The sequence below is a fragment of the Monodon monoceros genome, unplaced genomic scaffold (genome assembly GCF_005190385.1).
Source record: "Monodon monoceros isolate NGI ecotype Baffin Bay Population unplaced genomic scaffold, NGI_Narwhal_1 Super_Scaffold_12, whole genome shotgun sequence".
NCBI lineage: Eukaryota > Metazoa > Chordata > Mammalia > Artiodactyla > Monodontidae > Monodon > Monodon monoceros.
Genome location: NW_021703768.1, coordinates 41860982 through 41886848, shown reverse-complemented (window position 1 = coordinate 41886848; position 25867 = coordinate 41860982). Strand labels below are relative to the sequence as shown.

The 25867-nt window shown below is 38.5% G+C and overlaps 1 protein-coding gene across 5 annotated transcripts in view; it reads left to right on the top strand.

Moving 5' to 3' along the window:
* The window catches only part of ARL15 (ADP ribosylation factor like GTPase 15), a 416142-nt gene that overhangs the window by 173788 nt on the left and 216487 nt on the right, over positions 1–25867 (top strand). For 3 of the 5 annotated variants that reach the window (XM_029216097.1, XM_029216095.1, XM_029216094.1), the window contains one exon: positions 21731–21939. In XM_029216097.1, coding sequence (XP_029071930.1) covers positions 21731–21939 — 209 coding nt within the window. Of the gene's footprint in view, positions 1–21730; positions 22734–25867 lie in introns of those variants that run through there. The other 2 variants (XM_029216096.1, XM_029216093.1) reach the window with 1 other exon arrangement.

Sequence of the window (25867 nt, the reverse complement as noted above, 5' to 3'; positions counted from 1 at the left end):
TATGAAACCTGCTTTGGGATTGGAAAATGCCTGACATGGCTAACCTAGAATATATCACTTTGCTGGTTCCTGGCACCATCCTTGCTTTTAATGTGCAATGGACGCTATTGCGCTGTTCGAACGTTGTTGCAGCTTGCTGACCTAGGGGAGCCTGAAGCAAAAAAAGTTATCTACTGCAGTTCTAAATCAAGTTTTAAAACAACAAAACAGTTTAATAATCTGTAGCTGGAAGGGAAATGTTTGGAGCCGTGTAACTGGCAGGCAGGAGTGTAGCGACTGAAGAAGAGATGGTTCTTGGGCCTGTTTTGGACACAAACTGAACTGAACTAAAAGAAGCCCAGGCAGACTCTTCTGTCTGCCTTCCCAGTTAAGTCAGAGGGGACAGTCCTGGCAGTACTATGGATTTGTATGCTGGGATAGATATAAACAGCAAAACTCTCAGTCCTGTGACTATAAAAAGAAATCTTTTTTATGATGTATTCGTTGTTTAAGAGCAGGCTCTGAGTTTTGTCTAACGTTTATTCCTATGCAGCTCAAAAACCAGAATTCTATCTGCTTGGGTGCTTAAGCTCTTTCAGATGTTTTTATTGTGTAACATTTTTCTCCCGCTTCTTCTTTTAATGTATGTGTTTTCTTCTACAATCTGTTAAAAGATCAGTTTGTGTGAATCTTACACTGTGATGCTATTTCATGGTTTAATTTGAATGTGAGTTGTTGCACCTGGAAGCATATGATTAATGGCACAGACTTGTTTGTCGCAGAAACAGATGATATTTTACATGTAGTCAAGATTCATTGAAAAATTGACTTGCTTACATTGCACTGGACGTAAAGTCACATTTCAATGCACTTTTGACTTCTGCTTGGAATTTGAATTAATCTTAAATGTGTAGGTGTGCATCTCTGGTGATGTAACTGGCTATTGAAGGTGTTTGAAGGATGGTTTGAAAAATTGCATATTAAATATATGTTGCTCTTTAGTTGATGAGCTAAAGGGTTTTTTTTTGGCTGGGAAAATTGTTCTAAATCAGTCAGTGAGTCTGGGAATCAGTGTAAAAGAGAGGGAGTGTATGGTTATAGAGTTTAGAAATTCATTCCTCTTGACTGCCTGCGTATTTTTATATACTTTTACAGTGTACCTATGTAATAGAGTGATGCTCCTGGTCTCCCCTACCTGCTGGCACGTTGGAGAGTCCAACCCACATGAGGCATGGCAGTGTCTTACAGATGATCTGTCATCACTCTGGGTTATGGGTGCATTTGCTGCAGTAGCCCCAGCCATCCTTCTCAAGAGCAGTGTCAGAAAAGTTGTGTATGCAATTTCCTTCAGAAATATGTCTCACAAGTCATTTGAGGCTACTTACGGCATTCTGCCTTCCAGCTTTCATCTTATAAAATAACATGAAACCGTACATGTTAAATCAGGGTTTACTTAGTCAAACTTGTTACACCAGATAGGAATTTGCTCTTTTCAAATCCCTGAAGTATGGCTGTACCGTCTCAAATTGAGTGCTTCCATGCTGAGAAAGTCAGTCTCAGAAAGCATGTTAATATGTCACACTTGAAGAGTTTTAATTATTACAATTAATTATAATTTACTAAAATCTAACTTTCTGCTTCTTTGCGAAAATGGACCCAGTTAGCTTTGTGGAACCATACTCAACAAATAATATATCCTCCCTAGACAGTAAGTCAGAAGCATGAAACTTGCTGTCATATACGCTGAAGGATCATTTTCCAAGCTAAGTCTCTTTCATGTCTTTAACTATTTCCCACATTCTGTGGTCTCCAGGTCCATCACCATCCTAGTTGCCTGCTTTTGGACAAGTGTTAAATTGTGAGTAGTCCTTGTAAAACATGTATCCAGAAGCATGATGCTCTAGATATGGTCTGATCTGTGACACTCTCACCTGTCTCCTTCAGGCACTGTATTTCTGTCAAAGCCAACACTACCTGCCACAGCACCCCACTGGTTCATACTGGGTTCACTGTCAAGATACCCAGCTGTTTTAAGTCAAGTCTCTTCTGTTTTTAATGCACGGTTGATTTTTTTTTATAATTCCAAGTTCCAGACATTACTTATATCTCTATTAAATTTCACTGTGTAAGCACTGGCTCATAGTTCCAGCTTGTCAAGGGCTTTTTGACTTTTTTTTTTTTTATTCTGTCATCAAAAATATTAGCAATTTCTTTCAGCTTTGTGCCATCTGTAAATCTTGAAATGATACCTTCAAAGTTTTTATTCAGTTAAAGCTTACAGACATGTATCAAATTGTCTACTCTGTGCCAGTCCCATGCTCCCTGCTAGGGATAACAAGATGACTAGTAATCATTCCTTCAGGGAGTTCACAGGCTATAGGGAGTAATAGACATGTAATTATATAACTATAATGCAGTGTGATAATTGCTATAATAGAGTTATGTGTAAAATGCTGTGAGAACCAAGGTTGGTTGCAAATCATAGAAGACCCAACCCTTTCCATGCTGGCACAGATCCATGAATTTTAGGGTATGGCTGTTCATTCAGTTACCAGGCTGCCTAATTACTGTCATCTGGTTTACTTTTCTCTTTATTGCCCAAGGATACAACAAGAGACTTGTTAAATATTTTGCTGAAATGAGGTATTCCCAAAATGTACCAACCTGGCAAGCCAGTCCAAAAGGAACTGAGAATTATTTTGAAAGACTTATTCTTAGTGACCCCATGATGGCTTATGATGATCCCATTTAAAAAAACTCAAGTGATATTGGCCTATCCCCAGTCTTCTGGTAACGTTCCCATTCTCCATGGTTACATAGCAATGCTTAGAGTAGTTTTGCGATGGTATCTGAGTTTTTCTGCTATCCTGGTGTGTAATCTCTCTGGATCTGGAGACTTGAATTAACTTAAAGATGCTTAATGCATGCTTTCCTACCTTCAAATTTACCTTTCTCTTAACTCTTTCCGGATTGAACATCATTCTTTTTTTTTTTTTTTGCGGTACGCGGGCCTCTCACTGTCGGGGCCCCTCCCGTTGCGGAGCACAGGCTCCGGACGCACAGGCTCAGCGGCCATGGCCCACGGGCCCCGCCGCTCCGCGGCACGTGGGATCCTCCCGGACCGGGGCACGAACCCGTGTCCCCTGCATCGGCAGGCGGACTCTCAACCACTGCGCCACCAGGGAAGCCTGAACATCATTCTTTTTATGCCCTCTGTTTTTGTTTGTTTGTTTGTTTATTTTGCTTCTTTGTTCTTCTTAACAGTTTTGCAAGGATAAATTCATTTTAGCCTTTAATCTTCTTTCCCCTTCGTATAGTTTCATCCTTCCTTTATCTACCTTCTTCTTTAAGATGACTGGTCATGGACTGGTTTTTCTCCTTCTCCTCTTCCTCCAATTATTATATTGAAATGCTGACGTTTAGCATAATTGACCATTTTTGGTATTATGGTCTGTAGGATAACATCAATCATTTCTTCTTTGATGGTCACAATTAAATGTAGAGACTTGAATTCATTGTTTTCTCATACTTCTTTGCTGTGACATTGTCAACTGAATAATGTAGAAATTTCTCAGATCTGAAGACTTTATAGCAGCCATGTGTTTAATGGCACCTGGTTCTGATAATGTGACTGATAATAGGAACATACTTGCTACCAAGACTGGGCAAGTATTTGGAGATGAACTGTATTTTAGTTTGCATTTTTTTGGATAACTCAGATTAATATTTTTTATGTTTGTAGGTGCCTTTAAATTTTCTCTATCATTTTGCCATTAAAATATGGCTATTTTTATATATTCCAGGTGAATTTTGGGTTGAAAGATTCCCTTGAAATTTTGATTGGTAATGCATTAAACTCGTTAGTAAATTTGGAAAATTGAAATATTTATTATATTTAGTCTTTCCTTCTAGAAACACGATATGATGCTTCGTTTATACAAACGTGTTTTGTGTGTGTGATTCATACACATTTTGGGATTTTTTCCCCAAATAAGCATATTTTATTGTTATTGCATTAATTTTTAAATTTTTTTAAAAATTTATTTATTCTATTTATTTATTTTTGGCTGCATTGGGTCTTCGTTGATGTGCGCGGGCTTCCTCTAGTTGCGGCAAGCAGGGACTTACTCTTGGTTGTGGCGCACGGGCTTAGTTGCTCCGTGGCATGTGGGATCTTCCCGGATCAGGGCTCGAGCCTGTGTCCCCTGCATTGGCAGGCAGATGCTTAACCACTGTGCCACCAGGGAAGCCCCAAAGATATTTTAAAACATTTAAATTTTGTTTCTAATCACCTCATGGAGCCATATTATTAGTTCTAAGCTTTCCAGTTAATTCTCTAGGATTTGTAGGTATGCAGTAATCGTCTGCCAATGACGACTATTTTGTCTCTTTTCTAGTGGTTGTGATGTCTTTTACATCGGCTTTCTGCCCTATTTTATTGGCTACAACCTTCAGAGCAATGCTACATAAGTCTGGTGATAGTGGAGCCACATTAATTTTTATATCCTCTGCACCTAGTATAGTACTTGGCACATAAAGGTACTCAGAAAATGTTTGCTGGAGTACATTTCCTTAAATTTAGCTGTCAAAGATCTTTAATTATAGTTAGCAAACTAAAAAACTGTGTGTATAAATAACAATAGTACAAAATAGAAAGCTACCTACACATGACATTAAAAACTACAGATAATGGGGGAGTTCCCTGGTGGCCTAGTGGTTAGGATTCTGGGCTTTCACTGCTGTGGCCCAGGTTCAGTCCCTGGTCGGGGAACTGAGATCCCGCAAGCCGCACTGCGTGGCCCACAGACAAACACTACAGATAATAAACTACTCTGGCTCTTCAGTGAGAAAAGGAAGATTATGTACAAATGCAGTAAAAGGAATGATTGTGGCACAGGTGGCATATAACACAGGACTTGTGGATGGATTATACTTGGAGATATGAAGATAGGGAGAAAGGAGATTCCCAGAAGAGGGACAGGTCATTAGCAGAGATGGTCACATTTGGGAAGTATGATGGGTTTAAGGCAAAAAATGTGAGCAGGGCATTTTGGCTGCTGTACAATTCCCATAAACGGTGTGGAAGGATCCAAGGTTAGGAAGGTTAATGGGGTCAAACCACCAGGATCCTTGAATGGCAAGATAAACTGTTTTTCACCAGTGCTTCTCAAGGTATTTCACATCACCAGAGACGTGGAAAATGATAATACTTCTATGGTATATTGGGATAAACAGAAACTGTGTACTGATAGAGGTGATGACAAGAAATGGGGGATTATGCCCCAAGCCTCACTAGACACCCCAATGGCTATAATGTTTCAGCACACCTGTCGTCCCTCTGAGGGACACCCATGTTAGGAAGGAGGTAGGATTTTATCAAGGCATATTTTCTCTCTCATTTCAATTTAAAGATGTTTTGAGCTTTATGCCAAGCAAGACACCTCCCTACCACACACATAGACTCTTTGTTACATGTACCACGTATGTTTCCAGTTCCCTGTTCAAGTATCAAGAGTCCCATTTATTTACTTTTCTGCCAAAACTATGGCTTTTAATTGTAAGAAGAGATGACAATCTACCCCGTCCCAGGTTCCTTAATTTCCTACCCAGATTGTGGTTTACCAAAGATCAATTCTTAATTTCTTGGTGTGTGTATCATTATACTTGTTTTATCCGACTTGCTTTTGATTTTGTGATCCTTTTGAAGAATAATTATATCTCAGTACTAATGCAGCTGAATTTTGACATGAAATTCTCTCAAGATTACCTGTGGTTCCCCCAAGAAGTAAACATACCACCTCTGACAATTCTTTCAGGAAACTAGTATATGGCTCTGAAATAATAATTAATCAAATTGTTATACTTCCAGTCTGAAAGAGCTACTGTAGAATGTAAACAAAATTACCTTAACAGATGATTTTTCTTTAGAAAGGACTTCCCTTGATTAAAGAAACAAGTTTAAAATACACAGTACCGTAATTTGATTTGCCTTTTTTTCCCCTTTAATTGTTGTTGATCTCATCTTCTCTTTTTTCTTTTTTTAATTTCGTAATTTCTTGATTTAGTCTCTTTTGTAACTATTTCTCTTTGCTACTGTCCACTTGCCTGTCTCTGGTGGATTCTATCTCTCCTCCGTCTCCCACATAATGATTTACTGCTTCTAATATGCTTTGAGCAGGGAGCCAAGAAACTAAGTGTGATCACATTTTTTTTCTAGGCAAGATTTTTGTGTGGACCTGAGGGACCTTTTAGAGTGTTAAGCATGTGAGCTTTAAGATGTTAATTTGAGGACATTTCTGTTGGCTGCCCCATGGCTCCTAGTTTTTAGTTGTGTTCTGGATGGTTGAGGCATCCTGTAAATGTTTAAATATACTGTACAAGCAGTCATATGTCTTGAGACCGCAAGGAGGGGCTTTGTTTTGTTTTTAGTGCAGTGATAATGACACTGGAAATAAAATTATTTTATTTACAACTCACTGAAAAGAAATTTAACTTTCCAATTTTTATTACTACTTTATGAATCAGAAGAGTAAATATGCTCTTATGGGAAATACCATGTTGCTAAGAAGTAGGTTAAAGCCTAAATAACATAGTGTCATAAAGATATTATCAACTCAGTGACCTGTTGGATTATGAGCTCATGAGTCAGGCAGGGGCCGTGTCCAGCTAGTTCACCACTGTATTCCCATTGTCCCGTGTTGATTCTGGTGCATGGAAGCCACTCAGTAAATATTTGATAGTTGATTGAGTGAATGAGCAGTATAAATCAGACGACTATTTTTAATTCAGCGGACATGAATTGAGTGAAGATTATATGCCTGTTCCAGTGCTAGATCACTGAAATATCCGGAAGAATTGGTCTCAAAACGTTAAGTACAGAGAGGTATCAGCACAGAGCAGTCATAAAAAATTGAACACGTTAAATACACAAGCATTGTTACAAGTGTCCTAACATCAAAGGGATATACAGGTTGCTCTAGGATCACAAAGGATGGAGAAAGCAATTTTGTTAAAATGAAATTAAAGAAGCCCTCACAATGAGATGATGTTTGGGTTTAGACTTGAAATATGCATTGGATTTTTCTAGGTATGCCATAGGTGGAGCAGCCAGAGGAAAAATGCCTGGTGGCGTTTCAAAGCGTCCAAGAGCTTGGCAGTTACACTGGGATGGGGATGGGGGGTAAATGTGGGTGATTGATGAATGATTATTAGGAATAAGGGGTAAGGCGTTAAGAATGACTCTTCAGATTCTTAGTTTGGCTGGCTGCCAGTCCCCAAACAGGGAATCCAGGAGACTGGTTTGGAAAAGAATGCATGGTGAGAATGAGTTCATTGGGAGACAAGTTGAGTTTTAAATGCCTGGGAAACATCTAGAAGGGAATATATGATTGACTAAGAAATAAGGGTATTGGTGCTTAGGAGAAAATTAGATGAGAGCAGTTGAACTGATGGTTTTCAGGGTATTAGAGGTAGCTGAAACTATGTGACTGAAGATGTTCTGAAGGAGGATGTGGAAAGTGAGAAGAAAGAATTCTGGGGACTTTCGTTTCCTTGTCTGGGTAGTATGGTGCAGCACAGCACCTGGCAAGCCATAAGCTTTCAGAGCAGTTGTTGTTGGTGTTATTTTTAAATCTTGCCTGTGAAAGAAGCATTTTGAGAATGTAGTAGATGCTGTTTACTAAAGCAATAATGACTTGCAAGTAAGACCTAAGGTAAGTTTTTCCCCTTTAGTTCATTAGTCCACATTTTGGAATTTTCTGCCTGGCTACAAATTCATTTTTAACTTCACATGAGTTACCTATTACTGTGTAGCAGTTTACTGTAACTTATAGAGACTTTAAAAAAAACCACACTTTTTCCTCAATAAGTTAAACTTAAGATTATCATATGACCCAGCAATTCCACTCCTAGGTATATACTCAAAGGAACTGAAAACAGGTGTTCAAACAAAAACTTGTACATCAGTATTCATAGCAGCTCTGTTCACAGTAGCTAGAAGTTAGGAACCACCAAAATATCCAACAGCAGGTGAATGGATAAACAGAATGTGGTATATCAATATAATGGAATATTAGCCATGAAAGGATCCTCTTCTCAGCTAGAGTTTTTGTTTGCAGATTTCAATTCCTGGGGGATGTGGTTAGTCTGAGGGCGTTGGTTCCTGGCCAGAGGGTGTCCTCAGTTCGTTGTCACATGGGCCTCTCCAACATGGCAGTTTGTTTCACTGAAGTGTCCAAACCAAGAAGGCTAATCTGCTATTAAGACAGAAACTATAATCTTTTATAACCTAATCATGGAGGTGACATCCTATCATCTCTGCCACATTCTGTAACCTAGAAGTGAAGCACTAGACCAGCCCATAGTCCAAAAGCGGAGATTACACAAAGGTGACAATACCAGAAGGTGGGGATCTTGCAGGCCATCTTGGAGCCTGCCTGCCACAAACGTTAAGGGGTTACCCTTAATGTTTCTGTGAGGCTTTGGCTGTTTATATAGGGACAACCGTATGCTGTTCCTGATAGAACCCTCTTCATGTAAATCCAAAAATCATGTATTGAGTATCTATGACTTCATTATGGCAAGTATAAAGAAAGAGAAAATGTGGTGTCTGGCTTTATGGCGATGTAAAACATGGGTCATTTCTCTTAATGCTTCCTATTGTCGTACAGAAATAGTTGCTTAGACATTCCTTATTTACAAGGATGTATGACCTTGGATTGATTTGTGTGCTAAGAGACTGTGTTCGTGCATGTGTATGTGTGCCTATTTGATGAAATGACCTGATTCTTGAGGTTTATAGCAAGACCATTATTTTTCTAATTAAGGGAGAGAGAAATCTTGAAGGATACAAACCAAAGAATCAAGGTGGAAGGGGTACTATGTTTTTCTTTCCTAAGTTTAAAAAAAAAATGGCTTAGCCATTTTCTTACAGGAGACATTATTCAGAATAGCAACAAGTCTATGATAAGTGTGTTGAAAACATTTTTTTTTTAAGGACCTTGATCCTGTGTCAGATCGGCATACTATTATGCATGTCTACCCTTTAATTGTTTTCACTTATCTCAAATAAGAAGGGCATGAAAGGAGTGATGTGTCCTCATTAGTCAGCTATGAATATAAGTCCCAAGCTAATGTCAGAGCTTTAAGAAAATTCAGCATGGTGGGACTGTACTGGATACCTAAGAAATATTTCTTTTCATGTAGTCTGTCCTCTGTCCTCAGGCAAATATAGTCTTTAACTATCCCCATCTAAATAAAACAGTAGTAGGCTTAGGATCATTTAAATTGCACTGTCTCTTTTCTTTCGAGTGTGTTCTTCATGGGAAACTATTTAGAAGTGAAATGCTTGACCTCAGGCAATGTTTCAAACTCTTTTGTCTTCTCTTTGGCTAGTGCACTAATTCCTAATCTTTTTATGCTGTGACACTATTTTGTGTAACCCTCTGTTCCCATACACGCTTACATTTTAAAAGTTAATTAAAATTAATTTCATTTTGAGAGCTCCACTTGCCTCTCGAGATAATTGGAGACATCCCACAGCATGGAAGACAGAAGGTTGGCAATTACTGATGTAGTAATATAGTTACATGTGAAGAAATCTGTTTAATAGGATATATGATGTGGTAGGCTAGTCTTGTTTTAATATATAGTAATTGTTACTATATTTTAAACTGTATTAAAATATGAGACTGCTTATATTCACATCTATGGGCAAATAACCTACATATTCATTCTTTCATCCACTTATTAATTGACTTAATCAACAAATCTTGAGCACCTGCCTGGTGCCAGAGTCTGCCCAGACCCCTGGAGGCACAGTGGTGAACCTGCCTAACGAGGAAGAGCTTGGGGATTTTTAGCAAAGTTGATTTGTAGAGCTATGTACATAGTACCTTGTGAAAATGGTGTCTTTTCGTAAAAGCAATGGAAAAACTGTGAGAAAGTGGGTTATAAACAGTTGTAAGAATGCCTGAGGGAAAGAGCCCATTTTGTGCTGAGATTCGTTTGCCTTTTTCCTGTTCATAATCCAACTACATTTTATTTAAAAGGAGTCCTGTTCAGAGTAAAAGACAGAGAGAGCACTTGCCTACCAATGGCAGCCCCTCCCTTAACTCCTACATACTTCCTGAGCTCTCACGAGCGTAGCCACATGAGCCACTGGAAGTATCACTGGCGTGCAGCGATATGTGATCATCTGTGCCTTTATAGCAAAAGGGAGGGGCGTGTACAGGGTAGTAATAGCTTTCTGTGTGTGTGTGTGCGCGTGTGTGTGTATTCCATGCGTCAGCCTTGTAGACAACATCAACTCTCGCACACGAGCTCACTTTGTATTAGTGATTAAGTTGGGGTTTTTCATATAAAATATATGAAAGTGTCACCTTAGTGTTAAGTTGATTAATCACTGTTGTGCTGAAATCTAACTGAAGGAATGTACTTTCATCTCAACAGGAGAAACCTCCTTTTTTGGTGTTGGGGCGAAGAAATGTGGACAGCCATAGGGGAGGAAGAAATTGAGGAATATAAAGTACTAGGGGCTGCAGGAGGGGTCGGATATAGAATAAAGTTACTAGAAAAGAGGAAAGTATCCACCCCCAATAAAAACTTGGTTTATTTTTATAAAATTGGGTATATTGGAAATTGCAGAGGAATCTATTATCCTTCTTTGGCTGTTTCTTTCAGCACTTTTACTACCAGATCTTAGAACTCGGGTTAGTTCCGTAGTCCGATAAGTTATAGGCTTAAATGGTGGCCAAATAATAATAGTAACAATAATAAGAATATAATAGTTAACACTTAGTGAACATTTGGAATATTCCAAGCACTATGTCAAATGAGTTATCTCATTTAATCTCTAGAATCCTATGAGGTACCTAAGTATTATTTTCTCCCTTTCATTGAAAGGGAAGCCCAGGCTTAGAACAATTAAGTTGATTATCCAAGGTCACTATGATGACATGTGGCAGAACTGGATTTCGAACCCAGTGACTTCAGAGTCCATGCTGTTTGTCATTCTACTGTCGTATTCTCTGTCAGAGCTGGCCTGCCTGTCAGGACTGACCCCAACACCAGTGCATTGCCTTGTTTTCAAGGAAAATTGTGTACCAAAAATCTGAAAAAATTGGAACCTTCTGAAAGTTTTGGAATATATCTGATCCCTAAGATGGCAGCTGTCCATATTTATTTATGATTTGTAAAGTACATTGATTTGTCCAATTACATAATTCAAATTATAATGTACAGATCTTCCTCGATTTACGATAGGGTTATGTCCCAATATACCCATTGTAAATTGAAAATAATTTTGTCAAAAATGTGTTTAATACACCTACCAAACAGCACGGCTAAGCCTAGCTTATCTTAAATGTGCTTAGAACACATACGTTAGCCTGCAGTTGGGCAAAATCATCCAACAGAAAGCCTATTTTATAATAAAGAACGGAACATCTCATGTAACTTATTGAATACTGTACTGAAAGTGAAAAGCAGAATGCTAATCTGGGTACAGAATGGTTGTAAGTGTATCAGGTGTTTACCCTCGTGATCACGTGGCTGACTGTTAGCCAAGGCTCATTACTGCCGCCCAGCATCAAGAAGAAAGTATCATAGGGCATGTCACCAGCCCGGGAACAGATGAAAATTAAAAATTAAGGTATGGACAAAGCGAGAGAGAGGCATGGACATATATACACTACCAAACGTAAGGTAGATAGCTAGTGGGAAGCAGCCGCATAGCACAGGGAGATCAGCTCGGTGCTCTGTGACCGCCTGGAGGGGTGGGATAGGGAGGGTGGGAGGGAGGGAGACGCAAGAGGGAAGAGATATGGGAACATATGTATATGTATAACTGATTCGCTTTGTTATAAAGCAGAAACTAACACACCATTGTAAAGCAATTATACTCCAACAAAGATGTAAAAAAAAAAAAAATTAAGGTATGATTTCTACTGAATGTATATCACTGTCTCAACATTGTAAAGTTGAAAAATTGTAAGCTTAACCATAGTAAGTTGTGGACCATCCGCATGTTAGCTTTTGTACATTATTAAACACTGCCCAGAAAGTCTAGACTTTCCCTTGCCATTCACTATTTTATGCTTAAGGCTGAACATGGATCTTGGCTATATTTCTGGAATCAATAGGGTGACAACTAATAGAACCAACGGAATAGTCCACAAAGGAAAACTTCATTGTCCCTTTGGTAAGCATTTCCATTAAGAATGACAGGGAGTGTCAAGAAAGGGTAGATGTGGGTGGGATCAAATAAGCATTGTAGACCAAGCAGAATTCTCTTAAGGTTTTATTACATGAGTAGGTTATATAGTATTTATTACAATGAGTAGGTTATATAGTAATAACTTGTTTGGGGTCAAATTAATCACAGAGAAGTTACCTTTAAAGTGAGAAACTGATATCTATCTTTGAGTGCCAAGGCTTATAATCTGTTACTCCAATTATTCTTTATTGTTATATAGGATGAGCCATTAGATAGTTTTAAGCTTTTTTCTGTGGGCTGTGAATTTGTGTTCATCTGGAACCTCACGTTATCTCTGTCAATTTTGTCATATAGTTGGTAAGTTAAAGTCTGCAATAAAAAGAAATATTGCTAAGGGAGAAATGGCAAGCTGTGCTAGAATGCAATAGCATTTCCACGGTATTAAAAGATCTTATTTCACCCTGAGTATGTAACAAACATCTTCCACTTCAGCCAGAAAATTCCTGTTTGGCTTTCCCCAGTTGGTTGCTTTGGTCAATGGCAATTTCAACAAAATCGTTCCCATACTAGCTTTTCTACTCCAGCCACCAGAGTTTCCAGAATACTACAAATGCGCTTTACTTTTTGTGTTATGCCAATAGCTCAGGAATTTGCTGTTTTCTATTTGGAGCCATGCAAATCGTGATCACCCTGGGGGTTGTGGATCTTCTAGGGAGTCAGCCCTTGGCTTTTACAGGAGCACAGAAGGGAATATTTTCCCAGAGCTCTTCTCACAGTGTTTTCTTTCCATGCTTTCAGTTTCTCATGGCTGCTGGTTCTGTTGGGCACCAGGACAGGGCAAGGGATCACAAATAGGATAGGATCAAAAAGGATCACACTGAGCATAGGGTAATGCTCTTACTTTTCAGTACGGGGCTTAGTACATGCTGCATCATGCATGCACATTTCCAGACACTAAAACAGAACTCTGAGAAAGGCCAAGCAATAAGCAGAGTGAGGTTTCGTCGTGTATGTGTTTTTTAAAAAGTTTTTAATATCAGATGTTGGCTGAGAAATTTCTTGCAGAACTGGGTATGTGCCATAAACATAAAAATTACATGCTAATAACTGTAAACCAGCAAACTACCACCATCAACCAAAAAGATAAATTATTTCTGTATCATGGAGTGATTTTTTTAGGTAAATTCTACATTCTGCGTTTGAGAAATCTGAATAAATGTTTTATAAAAGGTTACTCAGTTCATTTAAAAAATACTGATTGAGTGCCCAGTATGTGTAAGACTTCATGTTGGATTCACTCAAAGTATGGAGTTAATGAGACACATGAATGTGCAAAACTCCCATATGGCTCTTTCAGCCTAACCAGGAAGATGAAATATGCATTCAGCTAACAATGAATGCTACCGGGTGGGAAGGGTTATGAACAGAAACAAGAGAAGTAACCTAAAGCTTTCGGAGAAGTTATTTCCAGGTGGAAGATCACATAAGGCTTGGTGGAATAGGTGATGTTTGATCTGGCCCTTGAAGGGCATCTAGCAATTTAAATGAACAAGAGCTGAGGGGAGAACTGACATGGTTAGAAACTCCAGGCAGAGGGGATAACACAATCAAGGTGAAGGTGAAAAGCCTGAATCTGGTCCAGGAGAGCAAAAGTTGCATTTGTGGAGTGTACAGGAGTGTAATGGAGAAATGAGGTAGGAATGGCCAGTTGGAGCTACGTCATGGAGAACTGTAAATGCTAAATCAAGGAGTTTGGGAATTGCAAGTTATAGGCATTAAATATTTTTGAGCGGAATGATGGTATAATCTGAGCTAGTTTTCTGGACCAGTATTAGTAATTTCATTGTATCACTGCCAGGACAGAAGTGAGGAGACCAGTTAGAATGTCATTCTGATGATCCAGACAGAAAGTCATGAGAGTGTGAACCAGAGGGAGAACATAGGAGCAGGGCAGCTATCGGATAGCAGGCATAATAGTCCTCAAGTACAGTTGTTAGGACTTGACTTTGAAGGTAATGATGTAAAACTGTGTTTAGAGTAATACAGACAGGCATCCAGGATGCTTGTTGAGGATAAGAAGAAAAGAGGGCAGTTGGTGTATCAGCTTGTATAGCCTTTAGAACTTTGTTTTGCCAAAGATAAGCTGAGGACAACCTGCCTCAGAATCTCCTGGGCTGCTCACTTTATGAGAATCTTTCTAAGCGTGGAAGCATGTGACCACTGGGTTAGAATTCCAACACAATGAGACCAAGGGGATTAGTATGACTCCTATATGGACCTCTTAATTTTGAGATTATGCTCCCAGCTCCGGCTGGCCTATCTTTGGACAGGAGACAGTCAGGGGAGAGTAAAGATAATTCAGTGTAACATCTTTATTTCTGTTGGAAAACAGCTCTGAATTTATGCCAAATTTTAGTAGGTCTTAAAGAGACCATTAAGTTTCTTTTGCATATTAAAGGTAATTAGTATCTACAATTCTTAAAACTTCTGTGGGATCTCAGGGCCTTTATTCTCTTAAATTATTGAGACCTCAGAGGGTTTTTATTTATGTAGCTTATATGTATGTGTCGATATTGATATATATCAATATTTGCCATGTTAGGAATTAAAGCTGATAAATTTTTTTAAAATTCTTCAGTTCCTTTAAAAGTAACAATAAACCCATTACACATCAATATTAAAAAAATGTTTTAATGTAAATTAACAGTTTCCAAAACAAACAAAAATATTTGAGAACAGTGGCAAATCTCCTTAATGTCTGGCTTAGTAGAAGAGGACCGGATTCTCATAGCAGCTTCTACATTTAGTCTGTTGCTATGTGTTATTTGGGTTGGAGTGAAAAAATTCTAGCCTCACACAGATAAATTCAAAAAGGAAGATGTATCTTAATAGCCTGTTCGGATGATTGCTGATCGTTTTCTTTCATACAACACTGGAATTCTTTAACAAGTGGTAGTTTTTAAAGGTCATTTGCGATGTGGAATCTGAAAACCACATCCATGCACTTTTTATATTCAGTTACGTAACATCCAATGATCAGTCTTGTGCTTCGAGTGTGTTTTTTTTTAATCTATGCATGGTTTTGTACCATAATGCATTGGTCATTTGGGAAATATTGATTCATTAAGTTAGGTAGATCTTCCAAATGTTGAAACATTTTATAATACATATCTATTAATATCATCACCAATCTCGTCATTGAGAAGCTATCAAGATCTCAGTGATGCAAACATTTTCCCCAAATTCTAGTTTTGGCTTGAAAACAAATTTTACCACTGACAACAAATACTTTCAGTTGTTTTCCTTGAAGTTACAGGCTTATGTAATCATTTTTGAGAAAATGTCTATCAAATACTCAAGACTGAATATAATCATAGTTTGTCAGTTGAAATTTCAAGTAAAAACGGGATTCCAGCAAAATAAAAACGACTAGTTTAGCTCACAACTCAGTTGCACCAATGCTTAACCTCCAAACAACCATGTGCTTTGGTGTGTAGCAAAAATGCTTTTTGACTGCTTCTCATTTAGTTTTTTTTAAAAAAACATGTTTAAGAGTTAATTTGATAAAACTTTTTACTGCTTTATTAAGTTCATTCTTAGGTGAAACTTGCTCCCCGCCCTGGAAAATACATGGTGGTCAAGGATACAGTGACTACTAGTTTGAAGCCAGCACTTCTGATCATGTTAGGTTACCCGCAAATTTATTCACCTTTGTTTTGCACCATTAGCAAAAATGTCAGTGTGGTGAAAATAGCAAATAACGTCTTATTCTAATTATAAAAACAGTGTTGATTCCTGGGTCTCCAGAAAGAGTCTTGAAGAACACTCTTTGAGAATGGCTACTTCTTCTGCCCGAAAGTATATGGATAATTACATAAACCAAGTCTTGGATATTTATTTACACATAATAATGATTGTATTTTTTGTGTGTGTGTGTGTTTTCTGCTCATGAGCCAACATCTAGTCACATGGCCTAAATTGACATTTATATGCTATTTTGGGGGGGTAGCTGAGGGAGGCTTTGTTGGTGTCCCCCATAACCCCATTTCCATGAGCACCAGACTGACTTTCAACAACTTAAACCTCTTGGAATTCTTTGTCTGGGAGCGTTCTCTGGCTGCTGAGTGCCTTGGGCAAAACCAAGTGAATTTAAATAAAATTAAAAATTCAGTTCTTCGGTTGCACTGACCACATTTCAAGCGCCCAATTGCCATGTGTGGCTAGTGGCTACCATGTTGGCAAGTATAGATGTAGAATTTTTTTGTTTTTTTCCATCACAAAAGGTCAGTAGGACATCACTGGTCTAGAGATCAGATTTTCCATAAGGAAAACTTGGAGCAACTATTTTATTGTTGTAGCTGACTCCTGCATATTCCTGGTTTGTTTGTTTGTTTTTTAGCTTATTGGGTCCACCTTTCAAAGAGCAACTCTTTTAATGAACTTCTTCATAGCATATTAATTTACCATGAGGGAACTAAGCATCTTTTTGGCTGCAAATAACAAAATAGTCTTCTAAAATTGGCTTGAATAATTGGCATGTACTGTGCTCACAGAATGAGTTCTTATAATACAGAACTGGGGATAAGTTCTGCTGCTCAGCACTGTTCTCAAGGTCCCAGGTTCTTTCTGTCTTTCTATTCTGATGTCCTCAATATGTTGGTATGTCTCCTTTAAGGTTGCTAGGAGGCTAACACTGTTCAAAGCATCACCTGATCACCTAATGAAATCTAAACAGTAGAAGAAAGAGGCGTCTCTCTTTGGGCATCTATCTTTTTAATGAGGAGCAAAATCTTTTCCAAAAGCTCCCAGCAGACTTTTGTCGAGTCCTGTTTCACCAGAACTGAATCAGATGTCCATGCTGCAAGAGACAGAGGCTGGAAATACCAGTACCTGGCATTTTTAACCTCTATAATGGTAGACTGACTCTGCTGGTAAAGAATGTAAGCCTTATGAAGAGTGAAAGTTTGGTCTTGTTTTGTTTACTTCTGTGTCCCAGCACCTAAGACGGTGCCTGGTGCTCAGTAGATATCCATTAGAGGAATGAATTAAGGAATTAACAAGTACATGCTGTGCCATAGAAATGAACCTGCCCAATGAGGACATTATGCTCCTGTCTTCTATCACTGCTCTTGTTGTGGTATCTTGAACCAGGCTATCCTAATTGATTGGCTCTCAGAATGAACTCTCAGATTCCCAAGACTTCCTTACAACCCTCAGTAAGGAGATCTCAGATCTTGGGTAATGAGGACATTCGACAGCACCTTCCACCCAAGCTCTCTACTGTTTAGACCACCCCTTTGATTTTTAATCTAAATGAACAAAGGATAGATCAGGTTTGAGTTTGGTATTTATCCTTTTTATATAACAATTGTAATTTCAGGGACACAGAGCACACAATTGCCAGTCATTAGAATAAGAGCAGGCTCAGACTACTGTTAGATATGCTGTCCTGTGTGTGTTACCCTGTGTGGATTTGGTTTGTAGGTTAGGAATGATGGAATGTGGGCAATCAAACAGGTGTTCCGAATTTCCCCAGTTAGGTTCACTTCTCAAAGCACCTGGCAGCTGGGTGGATGACACATCCATTTCTCATTTGAAGTTGGTGAGTGAACTTAAGGCCCACTCAGCTGGACTGAACAGCTGTATCCCAACCATCACCCTGTTCCTGGTTTCCTCGGCCCAGATCTGGGTTGAGGCTGCTACTCACTAAAGCTGTTGTGTGGGAGGCTGAACTGAAACTTACAATTCCAAGCTCACTGCTTGTGATGAAAGTCAGAAATGCTGAGATTGGGCAGATGACTGTGTAGCAGGAGATTAACGAAAAGGGTCTTTGCAATATTAATAACATTCATATATTATGTCATATACAGGGCATTTTAAAAAGTTATGGTATTTGGGTTTGTTTCATCCACCAACACAGTCCTGGGACTGTCATTTTATCTCACTAGGTTCCTTATGGGCTCCTAAATGTGACAGGTGAAAATAGTTTCTTGTTGAAAGATGACTTCACAAGTTGGATTTCCAGTATGTCCCACATATTTCCAGTGAACAAGTTCCATTAAATCATGCATCTAGTATTCTTCTCCTATACTTCACTCCCTGGATACACTCTAATGCTATGGCCATGTTTTTTTCCTCTCATACATTTGCAGACCTTATAGTAATCAGCATTACTTTACAGGCTTTGAGGGTTTGAGCTAAGAAGAATAATGGCTTTCTAAATACTTCTTGTTGGTCCTAGCTCAGTGACTTGTATAGAATAGACAGTAATACTATTCATCGAATTAATTGGTTGGGAAATGCTCTTGGATAGGTTCCCACTCTAAGCATTAATATATATAAGCACTTAGGTACCTTTTATTCTAACAGGTTCCCTTTTTCCCCCTCTTGGCTTATGTGGTAGTAGAGTTCTTTATTTAGCTTTGTCACCTTTCTGGTCGATGATCCTTGTATTTCAATCACAGTAGACCTAAATATATTCCTAGTTGCTTAGCCTTGGACACATGATGTAATTGTTTTGTGTCTTGATTTCCTTATTGATAAAATGAGAGTGATAAAAGTACCTACCTCATAAGACTGTCATGGGCCAGTGACTTAATACATGTAAACACTTAGCACAACCAACATTTATTTCAGAACTGGAGTTGGTCAACCTCAACTGCTGGTTGGCTATGGATACAAAAGTTTGGCGAAATCAATGAAAGCATTCTGTGAGCACTAATGAGGTCTATAGAATTTATGATAAAGCATGTTGCATCTATTCTTATTATATGAAAATTGTGTGCTACACGTCCTTTATGTAGGTAAAATGTATAAAAAGCTTGTGTATGGATACATGTGCGCACAGCATTTTTGTTATTTTAAACATTTACCACCAGGTAACACTGTCCCTACTTTTGTTCTTCAAGCTTATGGATGTTTCTCTCCCATATGGATAATGTCTGGATGTAGCCTGTAGCAGATGTTGTTGGTACCCTACCCAGATCTCCTTTACTGGGCCAGTGCATCCATCTCCCAGCTGCTGCGGGTATTGGCTGCTAATGACTCACACCTGTACCCTTCTCCAGAGGCCTGCCCTTGGCTGACAGTAATTGCCTCAACCAAGTATGTTGGGGAGATTATGAGATCATGCCCCAGCCCCCTCTCCTGTTCCCCAGGGGTGGCTCAGAGCCAATGACTGTTCAGGGGTGTAACAGCCCAGCCCCCTTGCCTTTTGGATGGGGCAAATTCCGTGGTTCAGTCCACATTCTAGAACTGCTCATTGGATCAGACTGAGGCTAGATTTCTGAAACCATATCTTTGTGTAGCTCCTTCCCCCATTCTGGCTTGCTTCTTTCACTCTTGTTTCTCCTGAAGCACTCTGTCTATACTCAGGTGTTTAAGAAATGCCATCTCAGGCTCTGCATGTAGGGTACCTGACCTAAGATGTTGCTAATTTCAGTGCCCCTATTGTTTTCTTAGTTCCACCATCACTTATGCAACTAATTCCCTATATTAAATAATCTCTGGCTTAAATTTCCTCTCTTTGTTTTCTTTTCTTGGTTGGACCCTGCCTGATAGGCATTAACCCCGCTCATATCCCCTGTCTTTATATATTTTTGGTTGCTCAACATCAAATGCCCTTGTTCTTATTATATCCCTGGTTATTTCTCACAGTATTTTGATGAATACCCCAGATTTTAGCATCTCAAAATAAGTTTCAAAGCCTGAGTCAATTACACCCTCCTCTTAGGACTGTTGTAAGAATTGTATGAGCTACTTTTTTTTTTGAAAATACTTAGCTCTGTGCCCGGAATGTAGAAGTTCTTAATAAATGGTAGTTGTTTGGTTTATATTACTCTTGTAAGAGACTTGCCCAGTCTGGATAAGATGACTCATCCCTTGTTCCCAGAGAACCCTAATAAGTTCCTTTATCACAGTGCTTTATTACTCTTTATTATAATCTTTGTTTTTTATTCTATTTCTCCCAGAAAAACATGAGCTTCTCAGTGTCATCTAGTGGTGTATTGGCTCTCCAGGGGAAGAAAAGACCTGACAGATAGCTTTTGCTGATTTTTCTTGGTGAAAAATACTCCTACCCTGTCCATTTTCAAGCTACCAAAATGATGTCACTGGACAGTGTTGGGAAGAGACACACAATTGGCACACCAACTCCAGTCTCTACTCTGAATCCCTAACACTCAGCACGGTATATCTACCACAGGAGCTAGATGTTCAAGAGATGCCTAAAATATAGTTATTGAGTGGTCAGAACTTGATTATATGCCCTAAATTGGTGAAATTCCTTGATATCTAATTTTTGTTATGTAACCAATAACTTGTATTGGTTATATAAGTCCCCCTCCCCCACAATACACACATATGCACAAAAATTGCCCATGCTATTCATGAATCAGAGAAAAGGAAGTATTCATCATGATGTGATGGGAAATACCCATGCCCTCCCTGGGCAAGCTGCCTACTAACTCTGACACAGATATCAAGTTTGTGATTTGCTATACACATGAATGGAGCTTAGTCACTTCACCTCTCTTGGCCCCAGTTTCCTCAGAGTTGGAAGCCTAATTAGTGTATAATTTCATTTCCTCCTTCCCTCATTTTCCTCATTCCTGTATCAAACTTTGAGTTGTACATTATGCTAGATATTGGAAATATGACAAGGAATAAGACTTGGCCCTGGCTGAAGAGCATCTCAATATCTTTTTCTATGAACATCCCATCAGACTGAGGCCATGAGTGTGCTCATTGCCAAATGGTGTTATGCAGATGTACCAAAGGCCAAGATTTCACATCATTACAAACTTTAGCACTTTGACACATAAAGGTATTGTGCTAATAGTTTTAACTTTCTGGATAAATTAAAAAAGGCTGTCCTGATCAGTGTAAGCAGTCCTCAGAAAATGTCAACCAGATAATGTTAATGGTATGGAGAGAACCCTTGGTGAACAGCTTGGTTATTCTGCTCTCTGAGTTAGGCTCAAACTCAGTGTGTAGAGAGGGTAGTTTTTTCAGGACTATTAAGCAAAATCTGAAAACATTCTTTTGTGTTTAAGTCTAAGAAGTACTTATCCTGATTATTTCTTCCATATTTTGATAAGAAAGGCATGAAGAATGACTCTTAAACTTTAGTGTCCTCCTTCAAGGCCATATCCACCCATTGACTCTAATGCCTTTGTTCTCATCATCTGTGATCTCTGCACTTAATTTTTTTGTTGTTGTTTTGTTTTGTTTTTTGCGGTACGAGGGCCTCTCACTGTTGTGGCCTCTCCCGTGGCGGAGCACAGGCTCCGGACGCGCAGGCTCAGCGGCCATGGCTCACGGGCCCAGCCGCTCCGCGGCATGTGGGATCTTCCCGGACCGGGGCACAAACCCGTGTCCCCTGCATCGGCAGGCGGACTCTCAACCACTGCGCCACCAGGGAAGCCCCGCACTTAATTTTTAAAGCCGCATTGGTTTCCAATAGGAAATTACTGTTGGGAACTTTTTTCAGTTGCTGAAAGCTGTTTTTAAAAAGAGAATTTGTTTTGTTTTTGACAGGGGCTGATAATATCCGGAAATACTGGAGCCGCTACTACCAAGGATCGCAAGGGGTAATATTTGTATTAGACAGTGCCTCTTCAGAAGATGATTTAGAGACTGCTAGAAATGAACTGCACTCAGCTCTTCAGCACCCACAGTTATGCACTTTACCGTTTTTAATATTGGCCAATCATCAAGACAAGCCAGCCGCTCGATCAGTACAAGAGGTATGTCTCATTAAGGCAACAGCTCTTTGTCTGTCTTGTTTGTTGACTTTTGCTGCCATGTTGGAGTCTGAAAAGATTCCTGTAGTTGGAGATATGCTGGTTATACTGTTTTGCAACATGAGACCTAAGTTTTTTAGAAAACAGAAAGCCTATATCAATCTGATAAAAATTATTATTCACACCCATAACCCCACTTGGAGGCCATAGATTTTTTTTTTTTAACTGTTTAGCGAAAGTTAAAGGATTTATAGGAATAGATTTCTCATCTATTTTAAAGGACTAAAGGCCTGGTCATTTAACTTTTTTTTTTTTTTTTTTTACCTCGACAGCTTACTTAGTTCATTCTTCTTTTCAAGGAATGCGTCGTGCGTATTACCATGCATCACTTGCCCTCAAATGTCGTGTTCTTGTCCCTCTGAAATGCTCACTGTGGACGAGAAGCAATGGGTCCTATTCTGTAATCAGCCAGGCTGAAAAGTGATGTCTTATCTTGCAAGTTCCATGCCAGCAAATACCTTTTAGTAAGGACCCATTCTTTATCTTCCATATTTAATTTCATTTCTTAGCTTGTATCTTTCCTATAAAAGCATGAGACTAATTCTGGGCAGATAATCAGTGTCTCAGCAGAGTTTCTGATTCATGGTACTAAAGTAATAAGATATGTGAATAGCTTTCAAAACTTAAATTATAGTGAATTTTAACCTTAAGAATAGTGAAATCAAAACTTTTGATGTATTCCTTTACACCTGTAACTTTCAGGATATGTTCCATTACTTCCCCCATGCCCCCCCCTTCAAAAATTGTGTGCTTTTTTTTTTTTTTACATCTTTATTGGAGTATAATTGCTTTACAATGGTGTGTTAGTTTCTGCTTTATAACAAAGTGAATCAGTTATACATATGTTCCCATATCTCTTCCCTCTTGCGTCTCCCTCCCTCCCACCCTCCCTATCCCACCCCTCTAGGTGGTCACAGAGCACCGAGCTGATCTCCCTGTGCTATGCGGCTGCTTCCCATTAGCTATCTACGTTACGTTTGGTAGTGACAAAGCTATGACAAAGCGAGAGAGAGGCATGGACATATATACACTACCAAACGTAAGGTAGATAGCTTGTGTGCTTCTTTTAGTGACTTCGGAATAATAGAAACCACATTGCCCTTTAGTCTGAAAATGGATGAGTAGCCCAGGACATAACATGTTCTAACTCCAGACTCTCTCCCACTTTGTGTGGGACCCATGGGCAAATATCTTTGTCCCTGTGCCTGTCTCCTCACCTGTAAAATGGGAATAATGTGATTTTTTTTAAATGAGAAGTGAGTGGGATTAATTTGAAGTGTAGGAGGTACTGTATCTAGAGAATTGTCATTTATTTTAGAAAAGTAGTAAAGAAGGCAAGGATTTCTTATTAAATAGAGCTTTAGAGCTTATGTGTATATTTAGTTGCCTCACTCAGAATTAAGTAGTTAGCACCTTTTTCCTTTTTAGATTTTGTGAAATACTTTATGGATAACATTAAATGATTAAGATAAAAAGAGTAATACAAATCTATTTAGACAGTCATCAATGTGCAGATCTTCAGCATTGTAATTGGTGCCTTCCTGATCTGTTCTTAAGACCTCAGGTACATCTTTTAACTTCTTAGCACCAGTTTTTCTGTCTGTAAAGTGGATATAATAGTGTATAATGATGGGTAGTTATGAATGTTAGATTAGTTTATGTTTATAAGGTGCTTTGCTGAAAATGCATTAGTATCCTGAGATTCATTGTGGAAAATATAATTTTTTTTTTTTTTGCTTTTTAATTTAAGAAACTGTTTATATGTTTCCATAGACATCAAAAAAAGAAACTAATGTGTTCTTTAAACCTAATATATGACCCATGGTAATCCTCCATAGGGATTAAAGACTGCTACGTTGAATAAAGGAAGCTTTTAACAATTGATTGCTTTGGAGTATGCCATGTGGGTGTTGGCTGGCTGTGTCTCCTAGGAAAAGGGCAACTAACTATCTTTTTGTGATTCATCTTTTAGTAAGAAGAAGTTGTGAATGTAGAGTAATCATAGATATACTTTGAAAATTACTCTAAACTTGTATGTACTGGAACATATGTGACTTTGACTTTTCCTTTTTACTCATATCCATTTTAAATGAACTTTCCTCAAAATTTTGACTTGTGATGGAATTTGCAAATACCATTTTGAGGACTGCTCTATGTAAAGCATTTTCCCTATGATTATATAAACACGTACTAGGCCAGGTGCATGTTAACATTTTAGACTGCCCTAATTGAATCCATGAACAAATTCCATTGTAGATCTTGAACTTATCGAAACATAATGAAGTACTTAAACTCACTTTGGATTTGGGAGAGAAAGAAATGGAAGCTTCCTGTTTTCCCCATTCCTTGAACAGCAGAGGTTTCTCAGTGTAGTTATTATGATGCTTTGCTGCAGTACTCCTAGGAATGTTTATACCTTATTGTTAGCCTAAAAATGGAATCTTAAACTTTTTTATAAATAGTAACCTCAGAATGGTTGGGAGTAGGCACGAGTAGAAGAGGAGATAGAAGATTGAGAAGTGAGCAAAGTTACGTGTTACTTGAAATATGTTGAGAAGTCGTCATCTGTTTATTACTTTCTCTCCTGATCCTAAAGGTATTACGTGCTGTGCGCTGCTCTGTTGCTTATAAACATTTTTATTCATTTGTACCTGCTCATTTGTGTGCACTTTGTGGAATTTCCAAATACTAAAAAGATGGTGTTTTACCCTGCAGAATACCTGTGAATTGTAGGTAAAATTCTGTTCTTTCAGAATCAGGGAAAATGCATTCAGTTTACCAAGAAACACAGAACAATTCTTTGATGCAGTTAAGAAAAGACGAGGCATAGAGGCTTGTTGATTCTTCCCCTCCTCCCATTGAAATTATTACATTTTGTGCTTAATGCATTATGCAGAAATTTTGCAATTATTTATCCTGTCACTGGAGTAAAACTTTAAGAATTCATTTATCATTTAATGAGGATATCAGGTTACCACTGAGCTTAGAAGCTGGTAGGAGCCGGTGAAATCCAAAGGAGAAAGCTGAATTATCACTTGGATTCCAACAGAGGATGAAAATCATCAGGAAGTTATGTATTTAGTTCCCTCCTCTATGATGTGAGTTTTGCTAGGTTTGTGTTGAGAAGTAAGTTAAGATAGGAACAATGGTTAAAATTACTATGTAACCCACTGACAGAGGGCAACATGCCCAATTATTTTGTTGCCCTTTTAGAAAGCAAGTGGAGTCTTGTGCATTGCATAGTTTCCCTTTCTGTGATATACCTACCTGGCAATGACCTATGTTTAACTTACCAGAATTTTAAGATTTTATGCCTTGAGACTCAATAGTAGAAACATGTTTTTTAACAAATAATAAGCTTTTTTTTTTGTAATAACAAAACACTGGGAAAAAGGACACCCTTTACATACTGTCTGAAAGCCAAGCAGTCCTTGCAACAGATGTTTGTTGTATTCACTTTAGGGAGGTGTAGTTACCACAGTTTTCCAGAATTTACTCATATCAACTATTTTCCTCTGTAGAAAACATAATATGAAAATCTATAATTATGTCAAGTGACCCACTTGATCCATTAGGGAAAATTCTGGTCTAATATAAATGATAAAGCTTTCTAAAACAAGAATCATCTTAAGGGTAAATAGGTTGGTTTTTTATTTGTATTGAATTGTAATTGTATCTAATTTGTTTTACAGCTCCCATAGGAGAGCATACTTCAGTTCTGAAGTTATTTAATAGATCAGGAGGATTTTATGAGCAGTTAAGTTGATAGAGTAGCCAATAAAAGTAATCCTGTTTTCCCTCGACACAGTTGCTGATGGTGATTCTTTTACCTCCTAGCTTTTTCAAATCTTATTCTCATTTTATTGGGCAT